The sequence below is a fragment of the Toxorhynchites rutilus genome, chromosome 2 (genome assembly GCF_029784135.1).
Source record: "Toxorhynchites rutilus septentrionalis strain SRP chromosome 2, ASM2978413v1, whole genome shotgun sequence".
In the NCBI taxonomy this organism is placed as follows: Eukaryota; Metazoa; Arthropoda; class Insecta; order Diptera; family Culicidae; genus Toxorhynchites; species Toxorhynchites rutilus.
Genome location: NC_073745.1, coordinates 142,014,246 through 142,039,571, shown reverse-complemented (window position 1 = coordinate 142,039,571; position 25,326 = coordinate 142,014,246). Strand labels below are relative to the sequence as shown.

The 25,326-nt window shown below is 36.9% G+C and overlaps 1 protein-coding gene across 1 annotated transcript in view; it reads right to left on the bottom strand.

Moving 5' to 3' along the window:
- LOC129771792 (patched domain-containing protein 3) overlaps positions 1–25,326 on the bottom strand; it is a 227,333-nt gene that overhangs the window by 26,027 nt on the left and 175,980 nt on the right. The window contains exon 7 of the mRNA XM_055775826.1: positions 13,645–13,983. Coding sequence (XP_055631801.1) covers positions 13,645–13,983 — 339 coding nt within the window. The remainder of the gene's footprint in view (positions 1–13,644; positions 13,984–25,326) is intronic.

The window sequence follows — 25,326 nt, the reverse complement described above, 5'->3', positions numbered from 1 at the left end:
TTTGTCAAGATATTACTAATAGTAACTTTCTTCATTTTTGACCCTATTTCACCTCCAAAACCCATTTTCACTCCCATCGACGGTATGTTTCGTCGTCCATCAAAATGCATCTGTTGTACTTGGTCAACACTTGCTCGTGCAGCTTCCTTACACGGGTTTAAGCAACCAGGCTTTGTTTCAACGTCCAGTTGGAGTGTTTGCTGGCATGATACGACAGCAAGCTTTCTCGCGTACAAATTCGTCGAACTGTACTGTAGCTCACCATGGACTTTTTCACCAAATTCTGCAAGGAGTGCCCAGGATTGTTGTGGACCGCTCGAATCTTCTATGCTCGTAGATTCCGGTTATATATCTCGCCTCTACGTCTGATTAGTTTCACCCGATACAACGTAAGGGTCTCCCATTGTGTTTGGTCGAATCTGTTAAATCATTGAGAACAAAAAAAGGAATAAATGGATCTTCACAACGCTAATACCGCTTACCGTTTTGACGACCATCTTGTCCTTTCAACGATACTCCCAAAGACTCAATAAGAACATTGCAACGTATAGTTGAACTGTTGAAATATTTCAACAATTCTTGTACAGTTCCAAAGAACGTTATCATTGTAGGCAATATGCTGCTGAAATTTTACTTTGTGTTGATGTGATGTTGAGTGTTTTTTTTTTGCGAAAATCAAAGAGAGGTTGTTGGTTTCTTGTACGGACAGATGCAACTCTTCACCCGCACACTACGCTGCTGCCGGAACATAGTCCTTTATGTTGAAATTGAAAACTAATAACCGATTCACATCATTTGAGTGACGATGTATGAAAAAATGCAAATATTTGTATCTGCAACTGTCAAGAATGATACGAAATTTCACGGAGAGTATCGATAAAAGAGTTCGATCGTGATAGATATCTATGAAATTTAAATAAAACTCTGGATAATATCTTTTTTTGGTTTGTTATGGAAAATGTATCCCAAAATTACTGCCAATGGTCTATGTTACGACAAAGTCTGAATCTACATCCGGGGTAGAGCAAGTTACGTCATCCTTATAACGACACATGAGCCTATACTATTCAGCCAATTATGAGACGGGTGGTAATTTACGCCACAGCCATGTTATTTTGAGTGAGTATCAAAACGCATGTGTAATGCTTAAATTTTTTCTAAATCTCTCTTCGCATATCACTAAACCAAGACTGAAGCATTTTCTTGCAAAACCTTCAACGGTTCAAAACAATATGTTACTAACAGTTTCAAAAGGGCACACGAAAAAAGATCACCCCGCAACCCCCGGAAGGGCGATGTTATCCAACAAGAGAATTGCCTTTTTTTGGCACCAGCCAGCGGTGTTGATCGTGACACCGCTAACCCACTGACTGCCGGGCTGTTACATGTTTGGGCTTATTATTTTTGGAAAGTGAAATCTTTTTTTTTCGTTTCACTTTTCCGATCAAATTCGTGTGTCGAGTCGAATCAAAACCCAGATGCGTGTAATTGGAAGATAGAAACTAAACGCGCCGCTCGCATCTTCTAAACCGGCGGCCTCGTAATATTTTCGCTTGTGCTTCCTTCTTTACTCCCTTCGAAACTCAAGGTGATATAATAGTCGCATGCACGATCAGCTTCCAAACAACGGATCAGTTTTGGGCATGAACTAGATCACCTGGAAGGAAGTGAGATACTTCGAACGCATGTATGAAATAACAGAAACACCTACTATTTCCCCTTTCTGGTTGTTGTTGGAGTGATTCTGCAATTTAATTACACTTCGTTAATTAGCATGTTTTTACTTGACCTCGAAGAATTGCCTCATTTGCATGTTTATAACCCGCTTCAATAACAAGAACTCGGTGTAGCTTTTTGCCTCATCCGAATTTCAACCACATCCGACTTCAGGGCCCCGAGAAACCTTCAAATTAATACAGAACGTGTTGCACACTAATTCGTTTTGATATTTCTGACTATTTTTTGCTGCACCAAAACAACGGATGATACCACAAAAGACAGGTAATTTAAATTTAAAATCATGTTCAAAATCACTTTCAACATTACTGACCTATTTTCGATCACTCCAAACACAACTTTATGAGGCGTGAAAGAAACTGTTGAAAGGCAATCGATTTGATATACTTCCTCAGTCTGCTGATTTTTATAGCTGTTTTCCCATAGCTGATGAGCGAATCTCAACCATTTCCCCGCAGAACTGAACGGGAACCGTATAGGTGCTGATTGTCATAAATCACTACCGTTCAAAGTTACGATACGATACGAGGAAATTATTGCACAGCTCCGATCGAACAAAAACAAGGTCATTCATTCACTCTCTCGCTTAGATGATGCTGAGGTATTACTTTCTAGAACGATTCATAATCTCACGATGTCTGACGGCCATCCTCATGGGTATGGGAAGGATAAGCAATAAATAAAAAACGGAACCAGTTGTAGGTGCTGCACGTTGTTATTGTTTTGATGGGCAGGGATGTAGGTTTCATAGTTTGTAAGGACCATGAAGATTTCGTTTTGAACACAAATAATGTGGAAATTTCATTAAAAAAAACGCACAAAAAATGTTGCAGTGACTTCAACACTGATCACATTAATATGGATTAGATAGTAATTAGAAACGCGGAAGATATTATGGAATGATTAACGCGATTCGACTTATGCTCGTGAGCTACTCTGTCGATGTGCGGTTGCAAATTATAATTTATCAAGGCGTCTCTCGGGTAGAGGAGTGGAGTTGTGATTGGTATGCTGGAAACAATACGGGTTAATAAACCGGAGAATGAATAAACGAAGTAATTGAGTGACTTTGTAGTCTTCGCCAATGATCGTTTTGGAATTGTAGCGCATATTGCATCACACAAATGTTCAAATAAATAATAACACACGTGTGGGAATGAATGGAACCTTTTGAGAGATGGCGTTCAATTTTACGTAAAAGACATGTCTAGTTTTCTGAAATCCCTTTACAGAGATTATGGAAAACTTGACATGTTGCTTCTCTAGTTTTTTACAGATGAATTACAATATCAAAATGTTACTAAAGATTGTACTCGAAAAAATGCAACACTTTGTTAGGTGTTTACCTTTTTATTGCATGGGTAAAAATTGATGAAATTCTGGGTCAAACTATTTTAGAGTACAGTAATCGTCCGCTAACTGGTCTGCTTTTTAACTGGGCGAATGTTAACTGCTCCTTGGCAAGCTCCGGAAAACAGGGAGTATCTTCAAAAACGACCAGGATTTGAAGAAAGAGTAGTTGAAAGTGGGTAAAAATGATGGCACAAGTGTTGAACAGGATTTGATGGGCGGCCGTCTAGGCTGGGAGAGGAGGTTGAACAAACCAATTTTGCAAAAATATTGCTAATATGTGTATATTTGTAACCTAAGAGTGTCAAAAATCAGTGGTGTCTCGTCCACCTCTTCAAACTGTTAATAGGACAGGTACACAATCTCAGGAAAAAAATATTATTTCACATTTTTAGCATGGGTGAGGAATGTAAAATTTTAATTTCTATATCCTTATTTTCTTTTCTGTTTGGGTGAAATTTTTCCACCGCGAAGAATATAATCTGATTGTTACATTTGACTACACCACACAACCCGAACGCAACACAACACAGTAATGACTGCCGGGTTCAAACCATTCATCTGAAACCGTCGTCATTCAAACCATTTTCTGAATCTTCAAGCGCGACAGAACAAATACAATCAGTTATGTATGAAACGTAAAAATGATATTTGAGGTTCTGAACGAAGCCTATGGAAACGATAGAATACACTCACACATTTTCTACGACGAATTCATTGATTCCATTGCACAATGGTCCAGGAGATGCATTTAAGTGGAAATTAGCATTTACAGCTCGATAGTTATTCTCTAGACAAAAACTGTCTTCAACAAAGTTGTTACATATGACAGGTGACCAAGATCGTCGATGAAATAAAAAATATAACTTTATTTTCTTTAGAGATAGAGGTAAACATAGTTCGACAATGTTGTAGTTCCAGTTATTTGAGACATCTTTGTAGAACAAAGTTTGTCTCTGTCTCTTGAAATAATCGATACAGCGCCTTTTATTATGTTACGTTAGGGTTACCATGAAAAAACTATTTTTTCGCTCTAACTTTTATATTTCAAGTTCTACATGCAAACGAAAGACTTTTAGAGCTTACTAATACAAATATTTTTCGATGCAGAATTTGTCGATATCTCAACTTCACTCAAAGTTATTGATATTTCTTCCCAAAAAATACGCTCTCTTCAATTGTTTGTCATTCTTTCTGGGGCAAACGTAAACGAAGTTTATTGACGACATTTGAAAGAGCATATTTCACTCTACATGATGTGTGATTTTCAAAACTTTGTTATTTTTCGTGTTTTAGTAAGTTAAAATTGAAATCATGAGTTTTTGGGTAAAAAACCATCAATAACTTTGAGTAGGATTAAGATATAGACAAGTTCTGCATCACAAAATGTTGGTATCAATAAACTCTAAAAGTCGTACGAAGACAGTTTTGATGTAGAATCTGAAATATGAAAGTTAAAGCAAAAAAACACGTTTTTTCATGGTCACCCTAATGCAACTTAGAAAAAAGCGCTAAATCGATTATTTTAAAAGATAGAAAAAAGCTTTGTTCTACAAAGTTGTTTAAAATAACTGGGGCTACAACATTGTTGAACTATGTTTATCTCTATCTATCAATATAAGAAAGTTACATTTTTCATTTCATCGACAATTTTGGTCACCCTATTTTTGATTACATAAAAATGAGCGCTCTATCATATGTAATAACTTTGTCTAAGACAGTTTTTGTCTAAACAATAAATATCTTCCACAAAGTTGTTTTTTGGCGCTTTCTATCTGAGTTGCATTAGGGTAACTATGAGAAAACGGGTTTTTTACTCTAACTTTTATATTTAGAATTATACATCAAAATGGTCCTCGTACGACTTTTAGAGCTTATCAATACCAATATTTTGCGATGCAGAACGTGTCAATATCTTAATCCTGCTCATAGTTGTTGATGGGGTTTCATCCAAAAACTCATGATTTCAATTTTAATTTACTCAAACACAAAAAATAACATAGTTTTAAAAATCACATATTATATAGATTTCACTCTTTCAATTTTTTTTTCTTTCAAATTCCGTCAACAAACATTTTTTATGTTTGCCCCAGAAAGAATGACAAACAAATGAATAGAGCGTGTTTTTTGGGAAGAAATATCAATTACTTTTAATAAAGTTGAGATATTGACAAGTTCTGCATCGAAAAATGTTTGTATCAGTAAGCTCTAAAAGTCTTTCCAAGACAGTTTACATGCAAATTTTGAAATATAAAAGTTAGAGCAAAAAACAGTTTTTTTCATGGTGACCCCAATGTAACTTAGAAAAAAAGGTGCTATATCGATTATTTCAAGAGATAGAGAAAAACTTTGTTCTACAAATATGTCTCAAATAATAGGAGCTACAACATTATCCGACCATGTTTACCAACTTTAACGATAAGAAAGTTAGATATTTTAATAACTATCAAGCTCTAAATGCTAATTCCACTTAAATGCATCTCCTGGACCATTGTGCATTGTTACTAAACTTAGGAGATAGAGGAATGCATCATACTATGTTCTATGAGATGTCGATTTAACAGATGGAAGATTTCATCAACGATGATCCATGTATCCTTCGAACCCATTAAAACTCTCCAACAGCTCCCTAATTACATAGATGTTTTCTCTGATTTATCATCATTCAGGAAAAAGAAAAATATATAAGGGCACCCGGACTGGCGAATATTAGGAAGAGACTTTTCTCGAATTGTATATAAACTAGGGATGATATGACTATCTGATAACTGGACGAATTTCATGCCAAATCGTTTTAGGAGTTGGCAGCACCATCTCAGATAGCAGTGCAACGTTGTGGGTGTAAATACATTGGTGATTTAACCAACTTTGCATACTTCAAATATCCAAAATAGAAATAGACTACTTTTCAAAAAGGGCCAAAGTATTTTTTCTTAATACTTTCAAAGAAAACATGGAAAAGTTGTTGTTAGGGTTTTTTTCCATATAGCACCTTGCCCTTCTTCCGATGTATAGATGACTCGTTGGTAATTGAATGAGCTATTCATATATTTTGAAACTTTATCGAATACACTACAAAGGAGTGTATCGAAAAGTAGTCTTAATTTTTCAAACATCAAAATAAAACTGAAAACGTTCAGAAAGTGTTTACGAAAGTGAATTTTATTAAAGAATATTAAGTTTACATAGCAATGAAATAAAAAAAATCAAGCTTATAGTTGATTTCTAAAAAAATATCGAACCTTAGATTTAACTCCACTCATCAAATTCTGCACAGTAGTCTTTGTGCACTTTCTGGACGCTGCAAACCAATTATTCTTGAACTCCGACATATTTTTAGACACTGTACCTTCTTCTTGAACTTGGCCTTGACAACTGCCCAGTAACGTTCAACTGGCAGCATTGAGGTGCCGATGCCAAATCCGGCCAGAATAGAGGAGGAACCTCGTGCTTTTTATACAGTGGAAGCAATCTCTCAATTATATCTAGTGGAAGAACTTCAATTATATCTATGTAAGCTCATGTTTCCCAAAACTTTGATGCAGTTCTTGCAATTCAATATACTGTTGTTCTACCTAATTGGCCAAATATTTTACAAAAATGTGTTTTTCAATGTTTTTTACTAAAATTAAAACAGACCGAAAAGTACAACTTTTGTTTCGATGCGGGTATAATGGACATGTAGTGGGGGTAATATGGACATAGTTGTAATATATGAAGCGTAGAGGTTTATCGATCGCCAGAGGAATAATTTTATTCAACCAAGGTTTGAACTCATCACGAATGTCCGTTAAATGATGAAAAAATCGAATTAATCCACCTAGAAGTGATATCGTGCTTTTCAGCAGTATAAACGGACATAACGGACATACGGACATTCAATAATTTAAATTTTTCCACTTAAAAATAAATTTACTTTCCCGTACATGCCTAATATCGCTTCTGTCTCAACTCACAAACCGAAATATAACCATCAGCGGATTGAAGTTTTATATTAAACCACTCAAAATGCTTAATATCGAAGCAGCTAAAACTACATCCTCACGCGGAATCATGTATGATCTTCGGTTTTTGTTTCCCTTTTCCACTTTTGATCAGTATTCATTGCCATAGGGTAGCTCAAAAATTATAGAATGTAGAAGGTGTTCTCGTTAACAGAAAATCGGAAATTCAAAATGTAACTATACAAATCAACCACCTGTTCATATTACCCCCACTGTCCGTATTACCCGCGGTTCCCCTAGACTCTCCAATCGATTTGGTATAAAATTGAGGTCCCGGTAGAGATGGGCGAAACGGCTCCTTTCAGTGAGCGGCTCAGAGCCGTGCGCTCAATGAAGAGAGGCGGCTTATTTGAGCGACTCGACGGCTCGTTTCAAGTAGCGGTTCATACGGATGTGTAAAGAACGGAAGACTCTCTGTTTTATATCCCACACATATTTTAAAATTTATTATTTCTTACTTCATTTTTTTCGGAATGTTTTCATCGATCGATCTGGCGATCTGGCGTAGTGGTAACATCCGTACCTCTCACGCTCAAGATCACGAGTTCAATTCTCACTCCCGACATTCTTTCAAAAATGGAAGTTAAAGTGACGAGCCAGCCAAAAATGTTGAAAGTCACAATAATATAAAAAAAAATTAGTCAAATCATTTCATCCGATACCCATATGCAGGAGTTGCATGAGAAAAGTAACTACTTGTCAAGTCCTTTCAATAGATACCCATTTTGATGGAGGTTTTAAAAAATATATATTACTCCATTTTGGGGTGGCGGCCGTTTTGAATTTCCATTTTTCATCAATAAGTGTGTTCTACTTGCCCTTTCATTTGATACCCTATTGATGGGGTTTTGGAAAAAATATATATATCGCCATTTTGTTGTGGCGGTCATTTTGGATTTGTATTCCTCATGTATAACTGTGTTCTACTAGTCAAGTCCTTTCATATTCTACCTATATTAATAGGGTTTCGAGAAAATGTGTAGTCCGCCAGAATTCACAAACATAGATAGAACCGTTTAAAAAGCTGCATGTCTCAAACATAGAAATAAACATTTTGTTGGGAAATTTAGAATGGAGAACATATATTTCTTCCGCACTGCCGCAGGCCACGGTTCATCAGAACAAGCGTGCGATCCAAGGTTCTTTATAAATAAGTCGACTCTTAAAAGTCTCTTAAAAGCGTGGTTCATTGGACTCTTAAAAGCGTGGTTCATTTAAGAGTCGTTCATTTGAGAGCCTAGGCTCATTTATAAAGAACCGTGGATCGTACGCTCTCGCTGACGAGCCGGCTCAAATGAGCGGTTCGTGAGCGCTCACCAATCTATAGGCTCCAGCAGCGTTCTGGAATCTTCTTTGACGTATGTTTCGTCATCCATGACAATACACTGGTTGGGATTGTTCAAAATACGCTCATATAGCTTTCGAGCTCGTGTTCTAGCGCGATCTTACTGCTCCGGTGTTTCTTTGGCCGCTTTTTGCTCCCAACACTGGTTTTGAACTTCTTGGCCAAAACACGAATAGATTCAGACCTGTTCTTCTGAAAATAATTGAAAACTTTTCGGTCCGGTTCGGTTTTTGGGTACGAGAAATGTTTCAATGATGATCGCCTCTGGAAGGAAGAAGAGGTTCCATAAAAATATCACACATATTTCAACCAACAATATCCCAACCAAATGTGACAATTGAAAATATTCGGAATACTCTGATGGAAAATGGGAAAATTCGGAAAAAAATAATTACCATAAGTTCTACAATTACATCGTGATAAGAGTTGTTAGCCCATTTGATAGGAAAAATGGATTGTCAGGTGAAATAACGCACTCTAATATCTTATAACTGTATAACTAAAAAGGGATCGCCAAATGTGCTGGTAAGCGCAAAACTCGAGGAAGGAATCGTCCGATTTGATAAGTCTTCTTTTTATTATATTTTCTGGAACAAACATGTGTTCCATGTAACGGAGAAACATGTTATTTGCAAGTGATTGAAAAATATTGAACGAGAATTGCGTCTGAAAATAATTTGATATTATAATGACGAGTGTTGGTAGAAATTCTGAATATTTGATGGTTTTGATAACAAAAAATCAATTTTGGACTGGACGAAGTTTGCCGGGTCAGCTAGTAATGTATAAATAAATTTCTCAGCAATATTCGCTTAATATGAGAATATGAAATGGAAAGGGCCAATACTGAAGCATAAAACGACAGCATCCACGTGAACTTTGTTTACATTCTGAATAGTTTTGAAAAATATTCCAATGTTTTCAAGCCTGAAGACACATTTAAATGCCTGAAACACCTCAGAATTATCAAAATATTAGTTAGGCTTATGTGGTTAGTGAAAGGTGGTGTAATTACTGGCTACCATGTGAAAACAAATGTTTGATTGAAATTACGAAAATTTAAATTGTGTTTTGATGAATCCTTCAAAGCATTAAATGTTCAGTTTAGGACTAAATATTTTTGTCTCGATGTATTGTTTTATTATAAGGCTTTCAGTGGGCGGTTTTGGAAGGTTGACGTACAATTTTTTCATAGCTCAAATCGTGGATCAATCACAAAATCACATAAAATGTGAATTTATAATTGGGAAAGTCGGTTTAGAAATAATGATGTGCAGCTACAAAATACAACTGCGAGCTGTATACACCAATGAACAATCGATTCTCAGGAAATAAGAATAAAATATAATTATTGACACGTTGAGCACCGTCCCTAGGGACAGTAGTTGAGCATTTTGTTAGGAGAGCGATCTCTCGGACTGGCAGTTACAAAGTAAGAAAACAAAAAAATATATATATGGCTTGTTTTCGGATGTGTTACAATATTTGACTGCTTTCTAGTGGAATTTCTGATTATTTTCTTTTTATACAATACACATATTTGGGAGTTGGGACCGAATCCGATATTGTGCAAACGTTCTTGATGCGGGCTGAATGAAAAGTGCTGTAAGATCATTTCGGGGACCAACGTGTTAACAGATCTACATGCGTTAAACTTGTTCGAAAAATATACCACCGACGTTTCTTCAAATTAATTTACCTTCAAATTACCTTCAACAATATTTAGCCCTATACAATGTCAAGTTTTAGATATATTTTCTTCTAGATTCTTGGTTCATTCTCCTGGCATGGATTTCTTGAAATTGCACTCTTATACTATACTGAAATTGTACTCTTATACTACTCTTATTCACAACTATAGAACATCTCATTTTTTCTGAGTTTCAAGAGATATGTAAGAAGTCGGTCGAATTGAAGTATATAGTGTAGGATATAATAACTATCTTCATTTGAAAGACTGACCATTTGCACATTATTGTTGTGAAATAATCAAAAAACTAAAATTCTAGTGTTTCATAACTATAGAATCAGATGGAAAAAACTATCACTCCTTTACAAAATTAACGTCAATTTCACATGAATTACAATAAGTTTCTAGTTCGTAAGTCATCTTAAGTCCTCAATCAGTTCAAATAATCCATTCGGGGTAGTTTTGACCAAGTTGTTATAGTGTGTACCTTTAAGCTCTTCAAATCATTCATACTGTCTGTAAACTGCTTCTACTATTCGTACGACCATTCCTTATAAGTTCTTAATAGGATTTTATGTCCATTGCTTTTTAAATTAAAAATTTGAAAAAAAAATGGGTGGGTTATATATATGATATAACCGCATAGTTGACGTGGGACTACATTAGCTTAGTAATCATTTGTTTGTATTGATTACATTTTTGATTGAATGAAACAATTTTCGAATTTAATTGAATACAATACATTTGCTTTGTGAGTAAAAAGATTGTATAATGTCATGTAAGGTCAATTCATGCATTGTGATAGATTATGTTCTTCGTTATAAGTAAATTTAATGACAGTCTTTTTACGTTTGGTATGATGCCTAGGACAAAATATGTGAACGGAAGAATTATCAAACGATTATTTTATTACATTTTACTTACATTATTTTTTCATTTTCTGAAGTTTGCATCTCTCAAGTGTACGTACTTCTCGAACCGCGAATTTGCTTAATTTGATGAACTTCAGGCACTCAGTTTCGATTTTGACATGTACGTCGAACGCATATTCTTTAATCAATAGGCGTTATCGCAGCAAATGGTTATTCACATTTTGTCCTATCATCAAATGGTATGCGTAGAAATTCAGTGAGTAGAAGATATGTAGGCATATCCTTCAATATAGTCTTGAATAACTGAGCGTTGTGTTCAAAAAACTTCAACATCTACTTTTTATACTATAGATGCTTTAAACTAGAAAGTTCATTCGCTTTTAGTGTCTGCACGATTTTCCCAGGTTCCCAAGTTTAGGAGATCGTGTTAAGGAAACATATTCTAGTCTGCTCAAAGGCAAGCGAGTACAAAAGTATTCGCAGTTTACATTTATTTGCGAAGCCGATTTCCCCAGACATCTTAGTTTTGAAGTCATTTCAACACACATTTCAGTCGGAACAGAAATGCCTCCGACTTCAATGTATTTGCAATGCCGACTTCTCGGTTTTGAAGTCTGTGTTAGGGAACACATTCCGGCGAGAGCAAAAGAACCCATACTTTCATGTATTTGCAATGCCGATTTCCCCAAGGTTGCTTGGTTTTGATGGCTGTGTTGGGGAAACCGTGAATTGGGTCAATTAAAACGAGGCAGTTAGGGCTTTTAGATAACGCCTAACATTTTATAGTTATTCAATCGTTTATCTAATGAAAAATAACATTTTATTAATTGCGATAGAAGCGTAGAAATATTCCCTTTCAATTGATGCAATCATCTATCCGATCCAGTAAGAAATGTTCGAGTTATAAGCATTCGGAATCTTTCATTTTTTCCAGCATGTTCTGTGTTTAGGTTTTCATTTTATCCCCCATATACTCCGGTTAGACGTAGTTCCACGTCAAAATCCAAAGGCCCTATGACATTAATTGTTTACTTCAGCAACGCAACCTAAAAGTATTCAATACTACTGATTTGAGACAGCTGACAGAACTTATCTTTACCGAACCAATTGAAGGCCCTTCCCATTTTGAAAACTCAATTGCCGCGCAAACGAAAACAATAAGGCAATTCACGAGACCTTATGGAGGCAAGTGTCTCATAAAGGGCTATCGTTTCCTCGACTATGTCATCCGAGAATCATTGCACCGGAAAAGATTCCTCACACACCAGATTTGGGATAAGAGTATTTCACAGAGGCCGAGAACGTTTCCGACGGCGACGGGAATCAACAAGAAGGAAGCGCTCACTCAAAACATGGACCAAACATATAATAATCCAATAAAGCCGTTAATTAACTTGTTTACCGCTAGGAAACATGCAGTGTGAGAAAGGTTCGGAGATGTCACGCAACTGAGAACGACAAAGCAGAGAACCAGGGATTAAGTGGTGCGTTTTTAAATTGGTGCATCATCTGTCCAGTCATCAATAGCAATTAAAGTGGAGTTTCTCGGTATTCCATAAGATTGTTGTGCGAGAAACGCCACCGCCTCAAAAAAGAAACTGTGCACTCTTCGTCACATCAATGATACGGATGTTCGACCACTGACCAGCGAAGCCAATGCAGGCGCGAGGCACGGGGAATCTGATGATACCCCCATTAAATCGCACGAGAATTCTCACACATTCCCACTATCGAACCATTAATCTGCGCTCTGGAACTGCATTTACCTGATTTATGTTCCCTGCGCTAACGGTAACCTTTCGGCATTTTTTCCCACTCTTCGGTGCGGCCCACGCAAAATTTTTATCAATTTATTAGAAAACCGATTCAGAGTGGCTTCTCCCAAAGGGCGTCGGGGGTTTGCATGCGCAACAGCAGAAATAAGTCCGCAACTTCCCAGCCGGGAGTTGTGGGTATATTTATGTTTTTCGCACTGAATGCCTACGGCTCCCCGAAGGGACGTCGGCAAGCTGGATGCATCTTTTGAACGGAGATCATGAAACAGTTGCGCTTGTTGCCCTGGTAATAGTCGATGGCAATTCAGATGGAAGAAAGGTATGGCCATCTTACCAATCACGCGTTCACTTCCTGGTTCTTTTGGGTGGCTCTGGTGAAGAGATTCCACAATTTCGATGCTTCGCCCCGACTTCGAACAGCTATTTTTCAAACATCCCTAGCCCAACCCACTTACCGCAGAGTTACAATCTTACGGGTGATCGGGTTGGTTCAAAGAACCGAAGAGGTGGTAGAACTAGACACTACAGTCGCATCACTAGCGCGCAGCATCGACCGTTGCAGACCAACCGGGAAGTCAATGAATGGCCGCAGCTTCTGGGGTTCCATTCTATTCGACTCGACTGCGGGGAAAAATAAACGGTTCGATAAGAATCGTAAACACGCTCGGAATGGGCGAAAAAAGCCATTACAAATGCGTTTGCGGACAAGAGAGGCTGGTGACTGTTGCCACTGCGAAACCGATCTGATTTACTTTCCATATGTGTACCGTTGTTTTGACTGTGGAGCGTCGTTTGTGAAAATAATTTGCGACGTACGCTAGTAAACGTTCAATTAAATTTTATGGTCCGTATTTAACATTCGAAAACGTACCTTTGATGGCGACCGATTCTGGCAGCACCTTGTAGCCGAATATGGCGTGTTGATTTTTTTGCTCGCAGTACCCCGAGACCGCCATACATCCGGCGAAGAAAGTCACGTGCCATAGGAAGGTGAAGCACACCGCGAACCCGCTGTACATGCAGAAGATCCTCACCGAGGGGAAAGGACTCGCTATGCCGATCCAGAAGGAGATCATGTCCGTCAGGGAGGTGATGGTGATCGAGACGGCCGCCTCGGACATGGTGTGGCCCATGCGCTCCGGCACCGACAACTTCACCGAGGTTCGCCTCCAGGCGGCTAGCATTACGAACGTGTCGTCGATACCGATACCTGTGTGAGAGTGAAGAGATAAGAACAATGAAGACAATCGTTAGTGGGCGGGTGATTAGTATTCGATGGATGTAAAGCGTGCGGATTCGTCAGAATGTGCGAATCTGTTTCGATGATTATTTCGTCATGGTTTCGTGCGTTGGTTTTAGCCGCAGTGTCGTCAGGCTTTGAATCGAAAATCGAAATGAATACGGATTAGATATTCAAGTAGGATATATTTTTAAAATAAAAGTCTGTGCGTTTTTGCGCTCCAATTTATTGGCAACGACAAGAACAGAAAATCAAGTCTTGACGTCATTGAATGTGATAAACAAAAGTGATCATGTGTTGTTTGCAAAAACGTTACATAGTAACATATCGCAAAATATGGGTATCCACAATAATAAACTTTTTAATGATGATGTGTATGTGTTGCAGGAAGATGGTCAAAATGTAGATTTGATCGAATTCTTAACCCCAGCCAAATTTCTGCTCTACCGAAACAACATGTAAAGTTTGGTTCTGACGCTTAAAAAATAATGTTTTTGAAAAAAATGATCAATTGTGATGTCCAATAATCATAACATTGAACATAATGGAGGTAATTTGACGATCCACAATCTGAAAGAAAAAACTTTAGAGGTTCTATCTCTTTGTGCTCCTACACACATCCAGGATTGCCAATGTTCCAGTTTAAACTGGATTCTTTCAGTTTTTTCCTTAATCCAGTCAAACAGTTGAATACTAAACATTCATTTCTATATTATCCAGTTTTGTCCAGTATTTTATATGTGTGCTTTAGTTATACCTATTTGATATAGTTATAAAATGATTTGGTGTCTGTTCCCCACGATTTGACTCGATAACGGAGCAACGGATTTAACAGTCAGTATCAGGTTGGTGAGCGCAAAACTCGAGTAAGGAATCGTCCGATTTGAGCTTTCTTCATTTTATTATATTTTCTGTATCAAACATGTACTCTATTTGACGGAGAAATATATTATTTGCAAGGAATTGAAAAATGTTAAGCCAGAATTGTGTCTGAAAATAATTTTATACTATAATGAGTTTTGGGGGAGGTACTGGAAAATTTATAGTAAAAGGAAATTTTAAAGGGTAAATTAAAAGATCAATCGATGAATAGTTCCGCGATTAGATCCACGATCCGCTTAGTTAAAAAACGTGAATGTTTGAAAGTATTGATAACAAAAAATCCATTTTGGGCGGGACGAAGTTTGCCGGGTCAGCTAGTTGTTAAAATAAATTCACATGTATCAATATTACACCTATACCTTAGATCCCGCGACTTCGTGAATGCAAAAACTATGGATGGGTTATACCTATGATATAACCGCAAGGTTGACGTAGGACTGCCGTTGACTTAGTAATCAATTGTATTTCATCAATTAGCAATAGTCCCATTTCGGATGTTCCTCATTGGGTACGATATCGCCGCTGCGCAGAGCTATCTTTTTTGTGTATTGATTAAATTATTGATTAAACTAGTGAATGAATGAAACTATTCACGAATTTAAGTCAATTCATGCATTATGGTAGTAGTTATCGCAGGAAATAGTTATCAACATTTTGCCTAATCATCAAACGGTATGCATAGAAGTTCAGTGAGCTGGCGACATGAAGAATACAGTCTTGAATAATCGAGCCAAAGCGTTGCATAGTAACATATCGCAAAATATGGGTATCCACAATAATAAACATTTTAATGATGATGTGTATGTGTTGCAGGAAGATGGTCAAAATGGAGATTTGATCGAATTCTTAATCCCAGCCAAATTGCTGCACTACCGAAACAACATGTAAAGTTTGGTTCTGACGCTTAAAAAATAATGTTTCTGAAAAAAAAGGCCAATTGTGATGTCCAATAATCACCTATACCCGCTTTTGTAGACCATGTTAGCAAAACGAATTCCGGAGTGTAAAAATGCAGTATTGCCGACTTGAATGTATCTGCAATGCCGATTTTCCGAACTTCTTGGTTTCGGAATCTGTATTGGGAAAACACATTCCGGTATGCAAAAATGCAAGCGAGTACAAAAGTACCCACAGCTTGCATCTATTTTGCAATGCCGATTTCCTCAATGGTTTTGAAATCTGTGTTAGGGAAACATTTCGATTTGCAGAAACGCAAGCGAGTATAAAAGTACCCGCTGCTCCCGATTTCCCCAGGTTCAATGGTTTTGAAGTCTGTGTTAGGGAAACATCCATTCATTCCAGCTATCGTACCTCAATCGTTGCGCAATCATAACTGAGTGGATTTACGAGTGGCACTCGCTTATATACCAATTGGTGTGATTTCAATAGCCTGTTTTGAAGGCAATTTTAGGGCTATTGAAACAAGTTTTGGATTAAAAAGTAATAAGCATATAACGCGTAGACATTTTATCTTTCGAATGAAGTGTTTATCATACCATTTCGTTCAGTTGTTCAGGAGCTATTAACGCTCAAAATCTCGTTCTCCGGCGTAATGCTTTCGCTTTCGAAACATTGAACTTACACCCCAGTATAGAAATGAAAGACGTAGCCCTACGTCAAAAAGATAACAACGAAGATGGTCGAAACGAACACAACAGAAATGTTAAAAAAATAGAAGAGTAATGTCCAAGACACAAACGCATTGTTAGCGTAGGACTACAAAATTGTTGCCGACGAGAACAAAAATTATAGAAATTTAAGATTTAATTGTTCAGTACGAATTGGAATTCATTTATAATGACATTGAAGGGACGACATACAAAGTGTTTTGAGAAAAACCCGTTTTTATGTAAAAATTAATAATAACAGTTGTTCCGGCAAACGTTACTCGCTCATAAAAATTATTTCTGGTGAATATGTTGGTCGTTAAAAAGAAAATAACTAATGTATTACAAGTGTGCTTAAATGTTTTCTCGATCTCGAAGGTGATCGATAAAATAGAACGAATCAAACGATTTGCACGAAAGTGTGTTTGATGTTTATGCTGTCGGGCATGACGGTGCGTATATCAGTCGACAAACAAACGTGAAACTATTATGTGTTCGTAGTTGTGTACGACATATCGAGGAATGGAGCGCCAAGACAACGACCGCCGGCATATAAAAGAACATAAATTTTCTTGATTTAATTTTCATTAAAGTAACTTACATGTTCGATATCCTAAAAGTGAAATGTTAAGTGAAAAAAAAATATATTTTTGTCGTAAAGATATAAAAATGAAATAAGGTATATCAATATTAGTTTCGTTCAATTGCTGCTTCGTTGGTGAAAAATACTCTCTATCTGATTAGTTCTGACCCTAACTTAATTTTTTTGACATAGGACTATGTCTTTGATTTCTATATAGGGGGGTCACTCTAGGAAAAATGTAATGATTTATTAAGAGTTTTCAAACGCGTATTACTCAAAATGGTTATTGCGACATATGTTGTGTTATGGCGGGTTTACATTAGGGAGATCTATAGCTATAGATGGATTTATTCACGTGAAAATAGGTGTAAACGGGTGAGAATAAATATGATACACTTATTCGAGGTATATATAACTTGAATAAATTCAGCATATGTAAACGCTTGTGAATTTCTCACTGGTGAGAAATCACTAAAGTTGGATGCAGTTCTACTTCAGGTGAATAAATTCACCGAAGATATGAATATATACATTATAGAAGTTCACACTAGTGTAAACGGTTGATGCGATTTCTATAAATCTCATCATATTTCTTCACATGAATATATCACTAGTCTAAACTCACCCTTATATATCATTAGACAGGAAATTTATCCACTTTTTTTTTGCTTCAAACATGAACAGTGAATATAGTAAAAAAAAGTAACAATTTGACGATTGAACCCTTTGTGTTCGGAATTGATTTTCCTTGAAAGATATCCTCTTATCTTTCCACGCTAAAATACTTTGTTCATACCAAGTACCGTTACCTATTGTTCATAGAAACTACGTATACATTCGTGAAAAAGTTCACTAGACATTAAAATTCGTTCAAAAAAAAGAAAGACGGGTGGGTAATGTCGAGGACATAACCGGAGTGACGTAGGACTATACAAAGGGGACAGCTTTTGCTAAATATATATTTTAAATATATTGTTTTATTTTCTTCTCCTACGTGAATACCTACCTATCTACCTGAAAAATGGATTAGTTTACTGTTTACTCTTTATGAACATGTTGGGGGTTCTGAAAAGAACCTTTTGTGTTGTGTTTTTGCTTTTTTTTTTACAAACTTTCTCTATTTTTTCTCACTATCTCATAGTTGATTCTTGATTTTTTTCTGAAGGCTTTGTACTTATTAAATGTTCAACGCCGGGCATCTTTTGGCGTATGCACATATCGTACAATCAAAATGATGGCTGTGATAGGGAATGCATAGGTAGTCATCAGCTCATTCACTATCATATATTTCACTATTGAGCACATTACCGTACCTTAAACTGTGGTTTCGGAGACGAATGAATTGTAAGATTTGTATCTCCGCAAACAAAGTAAATAGAAATGAAAAAGAACTGAGGTTTTGGAGACGAACTCTACGATCTGTCAAGAATTAAACGAGCTATAAGCGTTCTGAAAAACCAACAGTAAATTAACACAGGATTAAAGTCCTTTAAAATAAGAACAGAGCAGCAGGAAATACATAGCTCATCATGTTGCTCCTTAGTTCTGTTTCTATACAATGCAGATGTAACGTCAGTCAATCTTCAACATCAGTTATCAACCAATGAAAGCAGTTCTTGGTACCGAGAAAATTCGTTAATGTCATCCTGCATACAATGTGTTGTTATTTGAAGCCACTTTTAATTCGGAAACCATGCATGGGTTTGTGAAAACTGAATGATCAATTTAAAAGACCCCAAACCAATAAGTTCAAGAACAAGCATAAACGAAATAAATCAGTTTATATTATATGTCATATTATGTCACTTTAGAATGCATTGGTATTGTGAAAAACTTTTAATAACTCTTCTTTCAAAGGTTTAATGGCCCTGAAAAGCGCCGTGTTTTACGGTGGCTGGTTTTGCCACCAAAGCAGTCTGTATAAACAAACTTTTTCCTTCTTCTACCTGCTGCCGTTTTGCGATTGCGTTTGCCACTCGCTGAAACTAGTTGTTGCCACCGATCCGAATGTGCTCTGTTCTGTAGGTGGGTTTTCTAATTGTCGTGAGCAGCTTTGCAAGCCAACTCGAATTAGGTATACTGGTGCTCCGGCACCAATCCGTTGATGCGATGTGATGTGAAACGATGCCATACAACCACACTGATTTACGGTTTGAAAGAGAATGATATATTTTTCAGCGGATCCGCGCGTTTTGTACTTTAGAGGTACACGGTCACAGGATAGAGACAAATCGACAGACTCAGCCAAAGGGGCGAGTCCAACGAGACGAACGAAAGAGCGTTAAAAGGCAGCGATGGCAGAAAAATACATTCATTACGATTTGTTCGCTCGTTGGATTCACATGCAGGCTAAAAAGGGTCCTTTTCTGGATCACAAAATTATCTTCAATCTAAAAAGTTTATTGTTTTGTTATTACTCGATATCCCCATCTTGTTCGGCTAAACCTTTCTGTTTAGCGATTGCGTTTACCACTCGCCACAGCTTTCACAGTTGGAAAATTTCTTCCCATCCAGCTTGTGACATGTTGTACAGTAAATTACATTTATTACCACCACTCAGTGCCGGATTGGAGGTTATTTTAACTCGTAATTGAACATTTGCGATGACAGTGGTACAGTGTCGATTTTCAATATGGGGTCATGATTTGGAACCTGCACTCTATGTTTACAAAAATGTCCAACTAAATATGTCGCATTACATGTCCGTCCAATTAGCTAAATGTCGAACTAATTGTAAATTACTGTACTTTCAATTTGGAAACAATTTAAGAATTGGTGAAAATTGAATAATCAGGAAATTCTCCAACCATCAATAAGCTCAGAACAACTGCCAAATTCTCATACTCATCATATCCTGGAAAACAAATTATGAAAAAATCAATTTGTGTTTTATTATTATTTTGGATATTGTTTTAGAAAGCATTGAACTTTATTTCGTAAACTCTTTTTTGAAAGGTTTAATGGCCCTGATAAGCGCCGTGTTTTATGGAATGGTTCCAATTTAGAAAACTTAGTACTCGTGGTTTTGAAAAAAACCATTTCGAACGCCTTCGATGCCGCCTTGTTCTGGATTTGCCACCAAAGCAGTTTGTATGAAGAACAAACTTTTTTCTTCTGCTACCTGCTACCGTTTTGCGATTGCGTTTGCGTCTGCCTGTTGTTGTCTTGATGTCCACTGAACCAAAGCGCGAGCAGTTTTTCCAGCCAACTCGATCACTTCGGCAGCCGAAACTCTATAACGGCGGCTAGGTGGACTGGTGCACTGGTAATAACGCGCTCGGCCTAGCTACCCTTGCGGAGCAATTGGCGAATACACCTACGGAAAACTGCAGTTCAACACGGTTCGAGCGGGATTTTGCCTTTCCCTTCACTTTTCCTCCTTTGCCATGTCCAGACATGGTTGCTTGTGTTAGTTTGTTGATGTGATGTGATGCGAAACGATGTGGTGTACGGTTTGGATGAGAATGATCGTCTGGCTCGCCCGAGAATTACGCATGTGTGAGACTGCGACCAATGTTTCGTTCATTTTTTCTTTTTCCTTTCCAATCGTGCTTCATTCTATTTCGCTGCTGCTCTGGTTGCCCGTTTTGGTCGGTACGATTTGAGGAGCACAAAATGGACCAATCAAAAATGGGCACATAGTGCATTTGGACAATGCTTGATATTTCACAATTATTCAATTGTTTATCTCAAGAAAAATGAAATGTTGTTCGTCATGATAGATGCGTAGATATATTTCCTATCAATTGATGCAAACACCTTGCGATCTATTGAGAAATGCTCGAGTTATAAGCATTCCAAATCTTGCATTTTTTCCTACTTGTTCAGTGCCTAGATTTTCATTTCACACCCTATATCTTCCGGTTAGACGTAGTCCTACGTCAAAATTGCAAACAATTACATCGTTGAATAAAGTATTTAGTGAGATTCCTTGCTGTGGTGGCTGAGAGCAGACAAACGACCGCAAAGGGTTAATTGGGTATGTTTTCTTTCGATTGCACTATCCACTCGCTTCCTCCTCGACGCAACGAGCTATCTTTTTGCCTAAATTCGGGCGTTAGCTCATAATGTGAGTTGATGCGTAAAATGAATTATTCTCCATTTACCGATAATAGGCATTAATTTTATATTATACACACAGTCCAATCAATTTGTGGTCAATTCATGTTTTTATCGTGTAGGTCTCACTACTAACACTATATGTAATTGTGTTCCAGGATGTCATAATATCGAGTATGTTGTTTGGTTATGTAAAAATGCAATAAATGAATTTAAATGGCTGCTGATTTAGAAGATCGAAAGGGTATACCCACGTAAATAAGATTATGATAGCTTGAGTAGTCGCGATCTTGAAGGGCTATAAAGTTATTACAAACAATGTTCCGGACAACGTGGTAACGAATGAGATAATACTATTATTATCTATAATATATTTTTGTAGTCATAGATTGACTTGACTCAGTCTTATATTTATGTAGGTCTTAACTATTTAGACTTGTGTTTAAAAATGATACATGATGACTCTTTGTCTTCTTCTGCATTATTGAATAAACAGAAGAAAAGGATAGTAATGGCTTTAATCGTATTTTTGTGTACATTTTTGAACAGAATGCGGTACCGAATTCTACAACGTCATGTCATCTAACCCGTTTAAAGGATACAAGTACATACAGGAAACGGTTTTTCCAGGGCATCCATTTGATGTATCAGAAGAGAAAAAAATACAGATTTTGAACAATGAAAAACTCAAATTAAATGCAATTATTACACAAAATCACAGTCCTATGTCAAGATCCCGTCCGTGCCCCTAGGCTCAGACCAATAAACTTTTTTCTAAAATTTCCGTGATTTTCCGCCAAAACTGCATTCATAATACAATTTTTGTATTCAGTTTTGACAACTTTCGTTCAAGGTTTTTCCTACTTTTACTCACTACTTTTTTCAAAAAACGAAACAAAAAACGAAAAAAATAGCATCTCCGACATCGAGTGTTATTATGTGTTATTATGTGTGTTATTATGTGTTATTATGAGAAAAATGTAGTGCCCTCTAGTCCAAAGCCATGAAAACAATAAAAACTAATACAATCAATAATTACAAAAATGAAATCCATTTTTATTTCAAGTTCAATATTTTTTAATAATAGCTCATTGGCTTCAATTTGATATGTCGATCATTTAAATCGGTTCAGTGGTTCAAAATTTATGAGTTTTAGATAATTCGTCATTTTTGGGAAAAGTGGAAAAAAAAATATTTTTCGGACCACCCTTAAAGAAATGAACACATTAATAAAAAATAAAAAAAAACGGGTCTGATATTCTACGGAAAAGAACAAAACTACGACTTTTGACGAAAATCTGAAAACCACTATATCGGTTTGGCATGGAATGGCTGCATATATATAGAAGATGTATTTATGCATGTAAAGAAATCATTATTTTAGGCTGTCAAAAAAGTCCTGCGGTATTTCCGCGAGGTGTTGTTGTAAGCGCGTAGTTCTAGTTGTATTCATTGTATCGAGTCATACTATAGCTTGTTGGAAAGGTATTTTTGCGCGCTATAACTTGACAGCGTTTTGTTTGGTTAAGTCGTTCGTGAGTTATAGTGTCGCAAATATGGAGCAAAATAAAGAGAAAATCCGACATATTTTACAGTACTACTATGATAAAGGCAAAAATGCATCTCAAGCTGCCAATAAAATTTGTGCAGTTTATGGACCCGATACAGTTTCCATTTCCACCGCACAACGATGGTTTCAACGTTTTCGTTCTGGTGTAGAGGTCGTCGAAGATGCGCCACGCTCCGGAAGGCCTGTCGTCGAAAATTGCGACAAAATCGCTGAATTAGCCGAGAAAGACCGGCATAGTAGCAGCCGTAGCATCGGCCAAGAGCTGGGGATAAGTCATCAAACCGTTATTAATCATTTGAAGAAGCTTGGATTCACAAAGAAGCTCGATGTATGGGTGCCACACACGTTGACGCAAAAAAACATCTTTGACCATATCGACGCATGTGAATCGCTGCTGAATCGCAACTCCTGCTCACCTGCAGAGAATGTGTTTGTCTATTACACAGAATCCATATTTGTACCTATTTTTTCATTTTTGCGGTAAAGTTTATTTTTATTTATCATTTATTTTATTTATAATTTTTTAAAAATCGTGTTCATTTCACCCGAAAATTCATTTGATATTTGCTTTCTAAAAATGAAACACGAAGCTCACGAAAATTCTCACAACTCGATTGAACTTGAGTCGAACGGATTATAGAATGCGAAATTACAATCCGTTCGAGTAATTCTTACTCGATCGCTTTTCAGAATACGGGTGAGTAGTTGAATCAGTAGACAGATCTGGAATTTCAGCAGAAATTACGCTATCGATTTCCTCAGGGGTACCATACTACTAACTGATCGGACTTCATTTTTTTCGGTGAACAAACGCGCTAGAATGTTATGAACATGCATTGCATTTCTCTCCTGGCAACAGCATAGACTGTGTCTGTTTTGCTCATGATAGCGTCTAGAAAGATAATGTACTCTTCCTCACGCTGCTTTTGTTGATTGTGTCGTAGGAATCGCAGTCATTCGTCACCGTGTCACCGATAAATTCCATGTTTAAAACGGTGGTAATAAATGTTTTCACGGTGGTAAGACACTCCACTCTTCTTTCCAGAGGGTGGAGGGGGGTTGGTGGTCTGCCATACAAATGAAACACAAATTTCTGCATTAATCGAGAATTAATCAAGCAACTGCAACCAAATTTGGCATGTGGAGATTTTAGGGTGCAATAAATGATTCTTTGGTGGATAGATACTCCTCCTTCCTCCCTCAGGGTAGCGGGGGAACTTTAGAGGGCCCGAAACGTTTCTATGGTGAATGGACACATCCCCCTCCTCTCTCTCTAAGAGGAGAAGAGGAGAGGGGTCTGTCTTTATTCTATCATATATTCTGTATCAAACATTTATTCCATGTAACGGAGAAACATGCTATTTGCAAGTGGTTGAAAAATATTGAACGAGAATTGTGTCTGAAAATAATCTGATATTATAATGATGAGATTTGGTAGAAGTACTAGGATTTTTTAGCAATTATTATATAATTATTGATTAGAAGATCAATCAATGGACAGTTCTGCGATTGGACTCATGAATTTGCGCTTAATAAGAAAACGTGAATGTTTGAAGGTATTGATAACAAAAAATAAATTTTGAGCGGGACGAAGTTTGCCGGGTCAGCTAGTTTCAAATAAAATTTAAGAAAAAAAATATTCAGAATATTTCTTTCCTGCATAGGGCCACCCTAATAGGTATTTAATATATGGTAATCGGTATCCTAGTGGTATCAAATATAGTTTACGACCTATGCTCATGTCTACCAAGTTTATTGTGCATAATACCATTAAAACGGGACGAACCGTTTTGGCGGAGTTCGACCACAAATACACTGACACGAGATTGATATATACTACCTTGATCAAAAAGTTCCCGGAATCACCGCCGTGTGGCGCTCTTAGTCACCCGTTCTTATTTTTGCATTTTTCTGTAGGTTGGCAAATCTATCATTTGTTAATTCGTTTATTTTTATAGGCTCAGTAACATAGGTTTAAAGAAGCCAAACTCTTAACTATATTTTTACTATTAACATGTTTTCTTAATTCTACGGTTAATAAAATAGGAAACCGATCACTCGCGGTCGACTAGAGTTTAGAAGGGTAACACCTTTTTTCTTAGGAAAAGGGTGGGATGTAAGGAGATTGTAACAATGTTCACACTCACACTCACACTCACTTTCACATTCATACTCACACATCACACTGAATTCTTAAAACTATCCTCACATCTAATATGAGGGGCTTAGAATGCAAGGGGTGTAAGTGACTTGATCGGTTTCTCTTCGTCAACTTTTTCTTTGATTAATAACTCAAATGCAAAAACGTTCCAAATTGAGTTTGCTATAGAATCCGTAGTTGAGGCTTTGACCTATCCTCCACATTGTCAAATACAACTGGGAATAAGTTTGCAGCTAAGTTATAACCAAAAGAGAGAGTCGATGTAGAGAAATCGATCAAATCACTTACACCCCTTTCATTCTAAGCCCCTCATATGTTTTAACAATTTAACTTATTCTAATGTTAGGGAACCGATAGCTCGCGAAGGACGAAAAGAAGGGGAAAATGGGGGAAAAAGGATGTAAGAACAATCACACTCGAAGATCGATATCTTTAAGGAAAACATATATTT